General features: G+C 38.0%; 1 protein-coding gene across 2 annotated transcripts; it reads left to right on the forward strand.

The window, feature by feature from the left end:
- The first annotated feature begins 269 nt into the window (after positions 1-269).
- On the forward strand, positions 270-10,790 carry LOC144014279 (ceramide kinase). 2 transcript variants are annotated; one of them, XM_077513995.1, is made up of 13 exons: positions 270-467; positions 3,031-3,126; positions 3,289-3,426; positions 3,536-3,664; positions 3,941-4,004; positions 4,916-5,061; positions 5,219-5,293; positions 6,532-6,684; positions 7,295-7,400; positions 8,888-8,991; positions 9,115-9,311; positions 9,388-9,695; positions 10,611-10,790. In XM_077513995.1, the coding sequence occupies exons 1-13, from the start codon at positions 359-361 to the stop codon at positions 10,690-10,692; spliced, it is 1,707 nt and encodes a 568-aa protein (XP_077370121.1). In that variant the 5' UTR covers positions 270-358; the 3' UTR covers positions 10,693-10,790. The 2 variants fall into 2 exon arrangements, with proteins under 2 accessions (XP_077370121.1, XP_077370122.1); XM_077513996.1 differs by lacking the exons at positions 270-467; positions 3,031-3,126 and having other exon boundaries at positions 3,301-3,460.
- Positions 10,791-12,671: the final 1,881 nt, after the last annotated feature.

The raw sequence follows: 12,671 nt of genomic DNA on the forward strand, positions 1-12,671 counted from the left end.
AATAATTGGTAAATTTTCAACTCAGACATACCAAATATAAACATCGTAGATGTTTAAAAAAAATCGAAAAGATAAGTTATTTTATCATCAATATAAACAATTGTACACGTACATTCGTACTACTTGTTTCCCATCTCGTTTTCAAAATGAAATACAAATTTTCCCAGCGGCCTTATGTCCGTATTCAAATAACTAGGCCATCAACAGCCAATCCGCATTCCTCTTACACGCGGGCTGCTTCTAAATCAACAAAAACAAGCAGCACCGCCCCCCGCCATTGGTTCAGCGTGTGCACACGCCAGCTGCTCCTGCTTGGAGCTCGCCATCGTCGGGGAAGCTCGCAAAGTTGTAAGCCCGGATGGAGTCGAGCTTGTGGCTCGGCAACAGGCGCTACCGAGCCGCGCTCACCGGCTGGACCTTCAACTGGACCCGAGTAGATGAGAAGAAGAACCGGCAGGACGAAACAAGTACGTACGTCGCATCTTCGCATTTCATCGCGTACATCCACGATCCAACTTCTCGTGTTCTAAAATCGTCCATAACAAAAGCGTGTACTGTTTGACTTCAACAAATTGATGCGCTTTTTTTTCTCCACTTCACACGCAAAATGCAATTTATGTAAATGAAATATCGTGAGAGATCTTCTGACTGAGGTTAGTTGTCGAAAACTGCGGGAAGTTTTGGGTGTGGGTGTAGACTGAATTTTGTGACTTTTGCAGTTGAGAAATTTGGTTTTAGAGTTGCATTAAAAAAAAGTGGATACATTAAAAAAAAAAGAAGTAATAATCTTAGTGCAGAATGGAGGCATAAGCACAACACACGACAAAGAGGGCGTGCAGAAATACTATTACAGTAATACTGTAATGGAAATATTTCTAGTAACTACATAATGAAGGTTGCAATTCCAGTTATGTTTGGAAGTTAGTTTTGTTTGTATAACATTTCTCACAGAGAGGATCCAGTATTTCCATGATTAAAAAAAACAAACATCCCAAGCATCATACAGTTAACAAATCAAACTGAAACAAGAAATAATAAACATGAAGTCACAATGAAGTCTTTCTGCAATTGCTATAAAAGCGCACTTGTGTTTTCAACATCTGGTTTAAAAATAGTCCACAGAAATGGCCGCCATTTCTCCTTTCAGATGACATATTAAGTTTAGAAAAAAAAAAAAAACTGGAGGTGCAAAAAGCAGCAACAAGCTTCCATGACAGCGAGCGCACTTACAAGTTGTGAACCACAACATGTGGTGTCAATGTTGTCATTGTGAGCAGATGAAAGGTTGTCGGTAAAAGCGCGCACTTGGAGGAAGAGCGGAAAAAACGCGCAACCGGTTCAACGGCATTTGCAAGCTCACCTGTGACAGATGATCTAACTGTGGTGTCAGGTGTACAACGTGCTGTCAGCGCTGGCCTGAAAGTTTGGTGTGATCATTGTGGGGGAAACTCAACATGAGCTTGAATGGAGGGTGTGCACACTTTTGCAATCACATCAATCACTCGCACAGATATCGTTTTGGAATTTTTCATTTTAGTTAGTTTGTATTTCGTTTTGAGTTTTGTTTTTTAAATTTAGTTAGTGTTAATTAGTTTTCAGGGTGGTTCTGTTAGTTTTTATTAGTTTTACTTATTTAATAAATGCTTAGTTTTGGTTTAGTTTGAGTTAGTTTCAGTATTAGTGTTAGTTTAAAAAATGTGTATTACTTGTGCACAATATTAAAAAAAAATAGCATGTGAGCGACGTCATCTAAAGGTGCTTTTCAATTGGCTGATGCTCGATGACGATGCTTTCTTATTATGATTAACTCTTTCACTCCCAACCATTTTCACCTGCTGGCCGTTTGTGTAATAACTACCATTTCTTCAACAGTTCTTTGCAGATGAGAGGCTGCATTCTGCCTTCTGTATGCTCTAGCATTAAAAAACAAAAAACAAAAAAAACAACATATAAATACGTTTTTGAGACACTTAAAATATAAAATAAAAAACGTATTTACACGTTATTGGGAGCAAATGAGTTAATATCAAAATCTTAAACTCATCCCCAAAAGCTCATACATTAAATTAATTACCAAAGACTCGAACAAAGGACATTTTTGCTATAATTATAGTTAGTTATAGTTAGTTTTATAAACATAAAATGTAGTTTTAGTTCTTTAATATTTTCGTTTTTATTTTATTTTGTTTCAAAAATTTTTTTGAATTTTAGTTTGTTTTTCGTTAATTCTAGTTAACTAATATAACCTTGCTCAGTTAATTTTATAATTTTAAATATTTGTTATTAATTTGCGCAGGTTATAGGGTTTGGTTTTGGTTAGTTGGTTAGTTTAGTTTAAGTTAGTTTCAGTATTAGTTTTAGTTTAAAAAAAAATTCTATTACTTTTGCGCAATATTAAAAAAAAAAAATAGCATGGAGCGATGTCATCTGAAAGTGCTTTTCTTTTGGCTGCTGATAGATGACGTCGCTTCTGTGTGACACTTTCAAATGTCCTTATTCTGGTTAATATCAAAATAAATATTAAAATCATCCCCAAAGGCTCATGCATTAAATTAATTAGCAAAGACTAAAACGGAGGACATTTTTGCTATAATTATAGTTAGTTTCAGTTCGTTTTGTAAACATAAAATGTCGTTTGTTAGTTTTAAAAAGCATTTTTGTTTTTATTTTAACAAAATGTTTTGAATTTTAGTTTGTTTTTCATTAATTAACTAAAATAACCTTACTCAGTTGTTAATTTTACTTCCCTTCTTGAAACTATTTATTGATTTGTACAGGTTATAGTGTTTATTTTGATCTTTTTTTTTTCACGTTTTATATCACAAAGGGGTGTGTAGACTTTTTATATATCTCTCTCATCACCACAGAATCACTTTTGACTTTTCATGCTAAGCTAAGTGGTGGCGACCAAATGAACTCGGTGTCGTCTTTGTGACCTCGAATGGGGGAAAAAAAAAAAAAAAAGCAGATCATTGAGTGGATGGTTGACTTTCTCGTGTTTCACGACAACCGCTTTTCTTTGGTTTTCAGTTTCGGTGTCGCTGGCGGATGTCGTCGGCGTGGAGGAGGGGCGAGTTAGCGTCCTTCCTCGCAAGTCGGTCAACGAATCCGACAAGGACTTCACTGGTGAGTTGTCAAAAGATGGTTGACTTGTTTATCCGCTCAATGCCTGTCAACCCTTGTGAAATGTTTGGTTGAATAAAACGCGATTATTCCGCCATCTAGTGGAAGAGCATGTAACTGTTCTGATGTCACATTCAATCGTTTTCATTTCCTTTCTCATCCCAGTGTTCTACGTGAAGCGCGTGAGCAGCGGGAGCGCCAGAGGGTTGCTATGGCGACTGGGTCAGACCCAGTTCAGTTGTCCCAGTCGGGTCCTGAGGGACCAGTGGACCAAACATTTGCGAGCTGCCCTCAAAACTCATTGTAAGAAGGCGTCGCATCATGTCAAAGGGTTTCTGTATGTATGCTTGAAAATGAGACGTCGTCATCATCATCATCATCATCATCATCGTCATGCCGATTTGTCTTTCAGGTCCTTTGCGTCCGAGCAGATTGTTGGTGTTTATCAATCCTTTCGGAGGGAAGAAGAAAGGACGGCACATCTACGACTCGCTGGCTGCTCCTCTCTTTGAGCTGGCGGGAATCAGTTGTCACGTTATCGGTCGGAAAATGAGCCAGCTCGCTTACGACTAACGCTGCTCCATTATGAAGAAAACATTCAGTACAATTAATTTGGTCATAATTGCAATTACGATGAGGACAATCATTTGTTTTTGGGTGCAAAACATGCAAATGTTTTTAAACGTAAAAAAATATTAAAGGAACAGTTGGGATTTTTTGATGAAAAAATGGCCAAACATTTGCGATGGATGGATGATTTTAATATCATGTATTATGGTATTTCTATTCTGATATCGTTCTTAATTTTTATATTTAGTAACAGAGCGAGCCAACCAAGCCCGAGACCACCTCCTCAAGAAAGATCTCACCGGCTTCGATGGGTACGTCAAGGTTATTATAGTTTTGGAATTTTCATTATAGTTATTTTTTTTTAAATTTCTTCTTCATTTTGTTTTATTTTTATTTTATTATGTTTTTTTTATTATTATTATTTTTCAGAACAGGTTTGGTAAGTTTTTATTAGTTTTAGGTTGTTGTGTTTTTTTTTTTTTTTTTGTTTAAATGTTTTGTTGTAGTTTAGTTTTACTTATTATTTCTTTTGAATTTTGTGCAGTATTTTCTTGCATGCATCTTGTATTCAAACAAGCATGGTGAAAGTATTGTCTCGTAAAAAATTCAGCAGTAACGTAGTAAAAACAAGCATCCAGAAATCAAACACAGTTAACTGTACAACAGTCCACAGACTTTGAATTACAGTAAGTGCAATTCTTCCAAAGTTCGATGCTAACTAACATCGAAACTTGAATGCTCTCGCTTTCCAACCTTTATTTGCCAAGTTGCCACTTCGAAAGGCATTTTGTGGCTTGAATTGCTATTGAGGATTTGTTTTATTTTATTTTGAAAGAGAATTGTTACCTAGTATCAGGTTTTGGGCTGTGGGGAACCCATTCAGCCGCAAGCACGATTGTCACAGCCAAGTGACGCTATCTGGTGGCACTTTTTAGTAGCTGCCGCTAGATGATGTCACTTCTGCACGACACAGTCAGGGCTAATGCTGCATTCGAGGATGGCCGGAAGTGGGACTTTTCCGAGTTCAAACCAGGAAGTGTGTATGGGAATGCCCCCTTGAACTCGCAAATTCCACTTGCCAAATCGAAAATAAAAAGGACCCCGACTTCACCGACGGACTACAAGTGACGTCACCTCCTCTTTGGTCTTCCTCTGTTAATTTTTGGAAACGAAAGTAACTTTGGAGTTCCCACTCAACAATTTGTGTGTGTGTGTGCGACAGCGTGGTGTGCGTGGGCGGCGACGGCATGTTCAGCGAGGTGCTGCACGGCGTGATTGGTCGCACGCAACAGGAGGCGGGCCTGTGCGAGAACGAGCCGTCTGTTGCGTTGCAAGCGTGTCCGCTCCACATCGGCATCATCCCGGCAGGTCGGCGCCAAACAACCAAAGGCCGTCACGCGCTCACTGTGTCATTTCTTTCTTTCTTTCTTTCTTTCTTTTTTTTTCTTTTTTTCTGTCTTCATTTTTTCTTTCTATCTATTAAATTTATTTATATATTTAATTTATATATTTATTTTTCTCGTAGGCTCCACTGACTGCGTGTGCTATGCCACGGTGGGAGTGATTGATCCTGTCACTTCAACTTTGCACATCATCACCGGTAAAGAAAGACAAAAAAAAAAAACTTTTCCACTTTTCCTCTCCATAAGGGTAGACAGTGGCGGAGTGAAAGAACAATTTTGAATAGACAAAAGAAAATAACATTTCACGTAATAATGAATGACCTATTAGTTTTCATTTTTAGATAATTAACTTTTTTTTTTCAACAAAATGTCGAAACTGCATAACAGCGAGCTGTATTTTCTTCTTCAAAAACATTAGTAGACGAAGTGGCGCCAGAACCACATTAGTGATTTTGCCGGTTAAAACAGCACGTTTGAGTTAAAAAAATAAAAATAAAAATTGTTGAGTAGGAACTTCAGGCTGTCAGCATGAACGTGTGCACTCATTTTTGCCTATTTTAACTCTTTAACTCTTTGAAACGACTGTTCTTGCCAGCCTACTTGCTTAGCGGCTGCGTTGTTTTTTTTTTAAAACAAATTACTATACTTGGTCATAAAAAAGCATACTATACATGGTCGTTTAAAAAAAAAAAAGATGAAAAACGACGAATGAAAAAAGCGTTTTTTTTAATGACAGTATAGTAAGGCGTTCTTTGTTTTTTTTTTTTTTTTTTAAATTATCATATATAGTAAGGCGCTTTTTTGTTTTTGAAGAAAAACAACAAATAAGGCATTAAAAAAAACAACAACAAAAAAAAACGTCCAAGGCATTTTTTTTAATGACCGTGTATAGTAATGCGTTATTTCTTTTATTGAGCATTGTAAGGCCTTATTGTAAGGTGTTTTTTTTGTTTTTTTTTTAAATAGTAGTAAAGCATTTTTTTTAAACAACCATGTATAGTAAGGCGTTTTTTGTTTTGTTTTTTTTTTTTTTTTTTTTTAAACAACCATATAGGCATTTTTTTTAAACATGCATTTATAGTAAGGTGTTTTTTTTATGACCATGTATAGAGTTTTTTTTTTTTTTTTTTAAATAAAATCAACAATGTATTAAGGCTTTAAAAAACAAATAACGAGCATGTTATATAGTAAGGCATTTATTTATTTATTTTTTTTAAATGACAGCATAATTAAGCGCCTTAAACTCCATATTGTCAATTCAGGGAAGAGGCTGTGTAAACAAGTATATGTCTGTAACTTTTTGACAGGATTTGATGTCACCAAAGGAAAATGATCAAATGATTTTGTTTCACCGGTCAGGACTAACCAAATCAATTTGCACAGATGAAAATCGAATTGCGGCTACAACGAGATTGTCTTGTTGTCATGTCTGCAGGCGACTCGCAGCCCTTGGACGTGTGCTCGGTGCATCACGCCAGCACTCTGGTGCGCTACTCTGTGTCCTTGGTGGGTTACGGCTTCTACGGGGACGTGCTGGCCCAGAGCGAAAAAAAGCGCTGGATGGGACCGCTCAGATACGACTATGCCGGTAGGAGCCCACCACGTGAAACCTTTCGGAATGGCCTGCATTTTAGACCTCGGTCTAAGATTCTTTTTCGCCTTCTTGAGAAGCATGACCTCGTCACAGGAAGTCGCAACAATGCTAAAGCTTTCTTGAGGTCGTGAGGCCACCATTAAGCTCCTCCCAAACAACGTTTCTAACTTTCTAGGCATACGATCCTTTACATTAATATTGAAATTGGCGAACATTTGAGACAGTACTTAGTAGAAATGGCATGATTTATGGTGTTTAAAATGTATTAAACATAAACAAGAGGACTTCAGACATTTTACAACTTGCCTTGAATAAATTATATGCTTAATGATGTTTACAGGATGAAACTTGTATTTTTTTTTATTTTAGAATTATAACTGTAAAATAGTGGCCACAAACCCCGCACTCCACCTCCGGCCTGATACTAACTGCCCATGAGCTGTATATGTCTCATGTGTATACCATATAGTTTATACAGTCGTCTGCTCGCGAGGTGGGAGTAACAATATGGCCGCCCTGTGACTTGCATTGGAGCGTATGGGCTATCCAGCCATATATACAGGTCAGTGGGTGTGACTGATGTGCGCGTGTTTTGTGCATGCAGGCGCGTTGGTGTATCTGAGCAACAGAAGCTACGCGGGCGTCGTCGACTTCCTGCCGGCAGACCCGATGCTTTCCAGCCCCAGGGACAAGACGCGCTGCCTCTCAGGGTAAAGGATTTGAAAAGAAATGAGAAGAGAAGGTTTTTTTGTTTGTTTTTTTCATTAGAATATAGGGAGTCCTCGAGTTAAGGCACACTCGACTTAAGGCATTTCGACTTTACAACAGTTACGTCCCGTCCGTCATTTTGGCTCCTCGTCTGCCATTATAGCCCGCAGTGTTTTCCCCTCGTCCGCTATTTAGCTCTTAGCTAGTCCATGTGAACATAGTCGCAAATATGTTTGAACGTACTGGTAGGCTACATGCTACAACGTTAATATACCTTCCAATAATGCCACGGGATATTATTTGTGAAAACAAAACCCAATTTTTTAGGCATTTGGGCCACATTACCAACTCATTAGAAAATTAACTCATTCACTCCCAAAGACTTATTTATACGTTTTTTAGGTTTTTGCTTGCTAGAGTTTTTGTATGAAGGCTTTGATGCAGTTTCTGACCTGAAGTGGAAGCTTAAAGCGATGGTAGTTATTACAAAAAAAAAAAAAGTGTGCTTCATCTGTTTCATTAATGAAAAAAAAAACAACAACTTAAAAACGTGTAAATACGTCTTTGGGAGTGAATGAGTTAAGTAGACAAAAAACAGTGTTCATTCGTAACTTTTATGATTTTTTATTATGTCTGCCGTGCATTATCTAGGTTCATCATTTTTCGCCCCATAATGCAATGGGGTATTATTACGCTTGCACACTTGAGTACCACAGCAATTGAGTATGTTCAAACATATTTGCAAGTATGTTCGAACATATTTCGATACGCTTGAACATATTTGCGAATATGTTCGAACATACTTGCCAGTCAAAAATGTTTACTCCACATTGGCAGCTCTACACTTCCGTACGGGACACATTTAGTCTGAAAAATTCCGGCAAATAAAGAAAAAAAATAACGCCGTTTTCTAGGATAATAATTAGTGTTGTTCCGATACCGATACTGGTATCGGCAGAGGTGCCGATACTGCATTAAAACAGTAGTATCGGTATCGGTGACTACTCACAAGTAACATGCCGATACCATTAATTCCAATGCTAATATAGGATTTTGGTTGCAGCATCTTGTGTCTTGCTGGTGCACGACATTCACTGATATGTGACATGCTCACTGCATGCCGATCTAAGATATCCTATTGAATGCTCTGAACCAATGGCAGGACAGCTTTTTCATGTTGAGGAAAAAAAAATCTCAAGTATCGGTATGGTATCGGCCGATACTGCAAAGCTGGGTATCGGAATCGGTACGGGAGCCAAAAAACGGTATCGGAACAACACTAATAATAATATGTGCCTGCTTTGCTCCGCAGCAGTCACATAATAACATTCTTTATTTCATTGTAATGGTTTAAATAAAAAAAAACATGAGAAAGAAAATGTGTTTCATGATATTTTGTATGCACAAGTCAATTCATGTGTTTGTGTGTTTTGTCTGTCACTTGTGTGAATGTTTTTGTCTATGTTTTTATCTGTGTGTGTGTGTGCAGGTGCGATGTGTGTTCCAGGAGCACTGAGAGGCTTTTCCCCCAGTCTTCAGATTCAAGCTCGTTATGCAGCTCGCACCTCAGCCAGATCAGCAATGACTCAGACGGTAACACGCTACACACTTTCCTTTGGATTTTTTTGTCTGTTTGTTGTAAGGACGCATGGATGAAATGGTGATTATATTTGAAAGTCTTTTAGCAAGTGAAAGTTGTTTGTCCCTCCGCTTCAGGCGACTGGGTGCGGGTGGAGGGCAGGTTCCGCTGCGTGTCTCTGACTTGCATGTCGTGCTCGTGTCCCAAAAGTCCTCTGGGCCTCTCGCCGTCGGCCCACCTGGCCGACGGGACGGGCGACCTCATCCTGGTTTGGGACTCGCACCCGCTGGGCTTCCTCAAGTATCTGTACAGGCACACCAGCTCACAGGACCAGGTGACAAAAAGTATTATTCATACCTGTCAAGCACAGACGTTTTCTATATGATATTTTTTTCCCTGTTTGTGGTTAGTTTGACCTGCCGTTTGTGGAGGTCCACCGTGTGAAGGCAATTCGCTTCTCAGTGTCTTCTGGCGACGAAGAGGACGTGTACAAGGAGGCGGAAGAAGCCAGTCTCGCAGAAGAGGAGGAGGAGGAGAAGCGAGGATGCGAGGAGGACGCAAGCAGGAACGGATCTCAGCAGCACCTGACCAACAAATGCGCGCAAGCTCCAAAAGCCACGTGCGGGCTCCTCTGCGGCGTCTGCTGCAGCAAAGCGCCGACCAAGTCCGTGTGGAACTGCGACGGGGAGATTCTGCCCTTCACCGACATTCTCTGCAGGTGATGCCAAACATTTGGCCGCTCAAGGGCCACGTTTGCTTGATTGATGGGCCCTTTTATTTGTAGATTGGGGGGGGCAGATGTGGAGGCAAATGTTTTTAATGGTATATTTGTTTTAGTTATTTTAAACTGTTAAGTGTCTGAGTTATTTGAAAAGCACTCTCTAAATGTATTAACTATTATTTTAATTCATTCACTGCCAGCCCAGTAATCATTTCTATTCAACAATGGCAGTGGAAATACTCATGAAATAGTTCATTCTTATACCATTTTTACTTCATTAAATTGTAAATAACTAATTATTTTGAAGAAAATTAGAATGTATAGGTAAAACTTTATTTAAAAAATATAATTAGTGATTTGATACTTGATTTAATTAGAACCATTCAATATTATGTGTATGTAAACTATAAAGTTTTAATGAATACGTACTTTAATTTTGATTATGCAATAAAATAAAATGTTAATGTAATATTTATTTCAATAAAAACAATTTTGTTTTAGACTTAATTTAATTATAATTATTTAATGAAATGTTTATGCATTTTTTTCATTTTTAGTATTTAAAAAATGTGTATATACAATGATTAATTTTAATTAATTTATTTTTACTTTCATACTAAATGTAATTACTTAAGTTCAATGTGAATGTAAAATTGTTCATTTCAGGAGTAAAGTCATCAATTTTGTATGAAATTATGTATTTTAATAAGACTTTAAAAAATATTTGCACTTCATTTAATTGTAATTATTTAATCAAATAAAAAAAACAAACTAAAATATTTATGAGAAGAAGTATATATTTAAAATGTGTTAATTTATGTTTATTAGTAACTGGAGATATAATCAGTCAATGTGGTGGTTTGCCACTGGTGGTCTACTGTCAGGTTTCAGCGTGTTCTTGTCGTCCATCAGGATTCACGGGCAGCTGGTGCGACTTTACGCCAGGGGCATTGAAGATGCGGCGGCCGTGCAACCAGGAAATGGCCAAATGTGAAGGACGAAAAGAAGAAATGAGGCCTTTACCGGGGAGCTTGCCAAATGCTGTTTTTCACCACCTGAATGAATTCAATAAACTATTTATTTTTATATCCATTCAAACGCTTTCCATGATGTTTGTCCTCATGGGTGACGGGTGAGCAGGAATCTTCACAGCTGCACGCTGACAAACAATGGGCTGGTTTCAGCACGAATGAACATACCCAGAGGTGTAGTTTGCCATTAGGCAAGGCAGGCGATTGCTTGGGGGCCCCTTAGCCAGCAGGGGCCCCTAGAGGGCCAACAGATTTGACACAAACCACATATCTCTCACATTAGTAGTGCAGCAATGACAATTGACCATCTCAAATACCCTGATTCAGGGTATTTATTTATTTATTTTTTAAATGACCATGTTATATATAATAAGGCATATTAAAAAAAACAAAAAAACAAAACAATATAGTAAGGCAATTTTTTTTCTTTTAAGAACAACCATGTATTGTAAAACATTTTAAAAACACAACCATGTATCGTAAAGCATCTTTCAAACCCCTTAACATGCAAATGTTTGCCCGCCGGAGACCATTCTTTAAAAATATAGATACTATGCTGATGCTCCAAATGGTTCAGGAACAGCTGACTTACTTTGGATGCACCTTTTTTTTTAGGCATTTTCGGCAAAATTGCCCGAATGATAAAATAAATAAATATATATATATATATATATATATATATATATATATATATATATATACATATATATATATATATACAGTATATATATATTAAAAACAAGGTCAGGCATGTTTTTTTTTTGTTTTTTTTGATTAAACGACCATAAGCCATTTTTTAAACCATGTATAGTAAGGCTTTTTTTTTAAACGACCATAGATAGTAAGGTGGTTTTTTGTTGTTGTTTTTTTAAGTCTTGTCAGTTTTTGATAGGAAAACAAAGCTTAAAAATGATTAGATTATTTGATCGAAAAAAAAAAAAGCCTTATACAGTTTTGTTTTGTTTTGACATAATAAAAGCCTAACCATACATGGTGATTTTATTTTTATTTATTTTTTTAATAAAAGCCTTACTATACATGATCCTTTTTTGATAGGAAAAAAAAGCCTTAAAATATATGATTTTTTTTCCTTTTTAACATAAAAGTCTTAACTACACATGGTCATTTCTTTTTTAATTTAAAAAAAAATGCCCTACTATACATGGTCACTTTTTTTTTTTTTTTTAAGGAAAAAAAGTCAAACAGTTTTGTTTTTACATAATAAAAGCCTATACATAGGCTTTTATTATGTAAAAAAAACAGAACAACTATATATACATATATATATATATATGTATGTATATATATGTATTCCCCAGGGCGGCACAGCGCGCTCCGAATTGTCCCGAGGTGTGCGTGTGAGTGTGGATGCTTGTTCGTCTCTGTGTGCCCTGCGATTGGCTGGCAACCAGTCCAGGGTGGCCCCCGCCTACTGCCAGCAACCTCCGCGACCCTTGTGAGGAATAAGCGGTCAAGAAAATGGATGGATGGATATATATTCCCCCAGTGGTCAACAAAAACATGACTCCCTGTCGTGGATAACAAGACATCCATCCATCCATCCATTTTCTTGACCGCTTATTCCTCACAAGGGTCACGGGGGTGCTGGAGCCTATCTCAGCCGCCTTTGGGCAATAGGCGGGGTGCACCCTGGACTGGTTGCCAACCAATCGCAGGGCACACAGAGACGAACAACCATCCACACTCACAAGCACACCTAGGGACAATTCGGAGCGCCCAATTAACCTGCCATGCATGTCTTTGGAATGTGGGAGGAGACCGGAGTACCCGGAGAAGACCCACGTGGGGAACATTCAAACTCCACCCAGGAAGGCCGGAGCCTGGACTCGAACCGGAGTCCTCAGAACTGGGAGGCGGACGTGCTAACCACTCGTGCACAGTGCCGCCCGGATAACAAGACATGTTTTGCCAATGTACACTC

The sequence above is a fragment of the Festucalex cinctus genome, chromosome 2 (genome assembly GCF_051991245.1).
Source record: "Festucalex cinctus isolate MCC-2025b chromosome 2, RoL_Fcin_1.0, whole genome shotgun sequence".
Lineage (NCBI taxonomy): Eukaryota > Metazoa > Chordata > Actinopteri > Syngnathiformes > Syngnathidae > Festucalex > Festucalex cinctus.

Coding starts and splice junctions, on each gene's coding strand:
- LOC144014279 (XM_077513995.1), top strand. CDS start 359: ATGGAGTCGAGCTTGTGGCTCGGCAACAGGCGCTACCGAGCCGCGCTC. Junction 3,427..3,535: donor AGCTGCCCTCAAAACTCATT/GTAAGAAGGCGT, acceptor TTTGTCTTTCAG/GTCCTTTGCGTCCGAGCAGA. Junction 8,992..9,114: donor GATCAGCAATGACTCAGACG/GTAACACGCTAC, acceptor CCTCCGCTTCAG/GCGACTGGGTGCGGGTGGAG.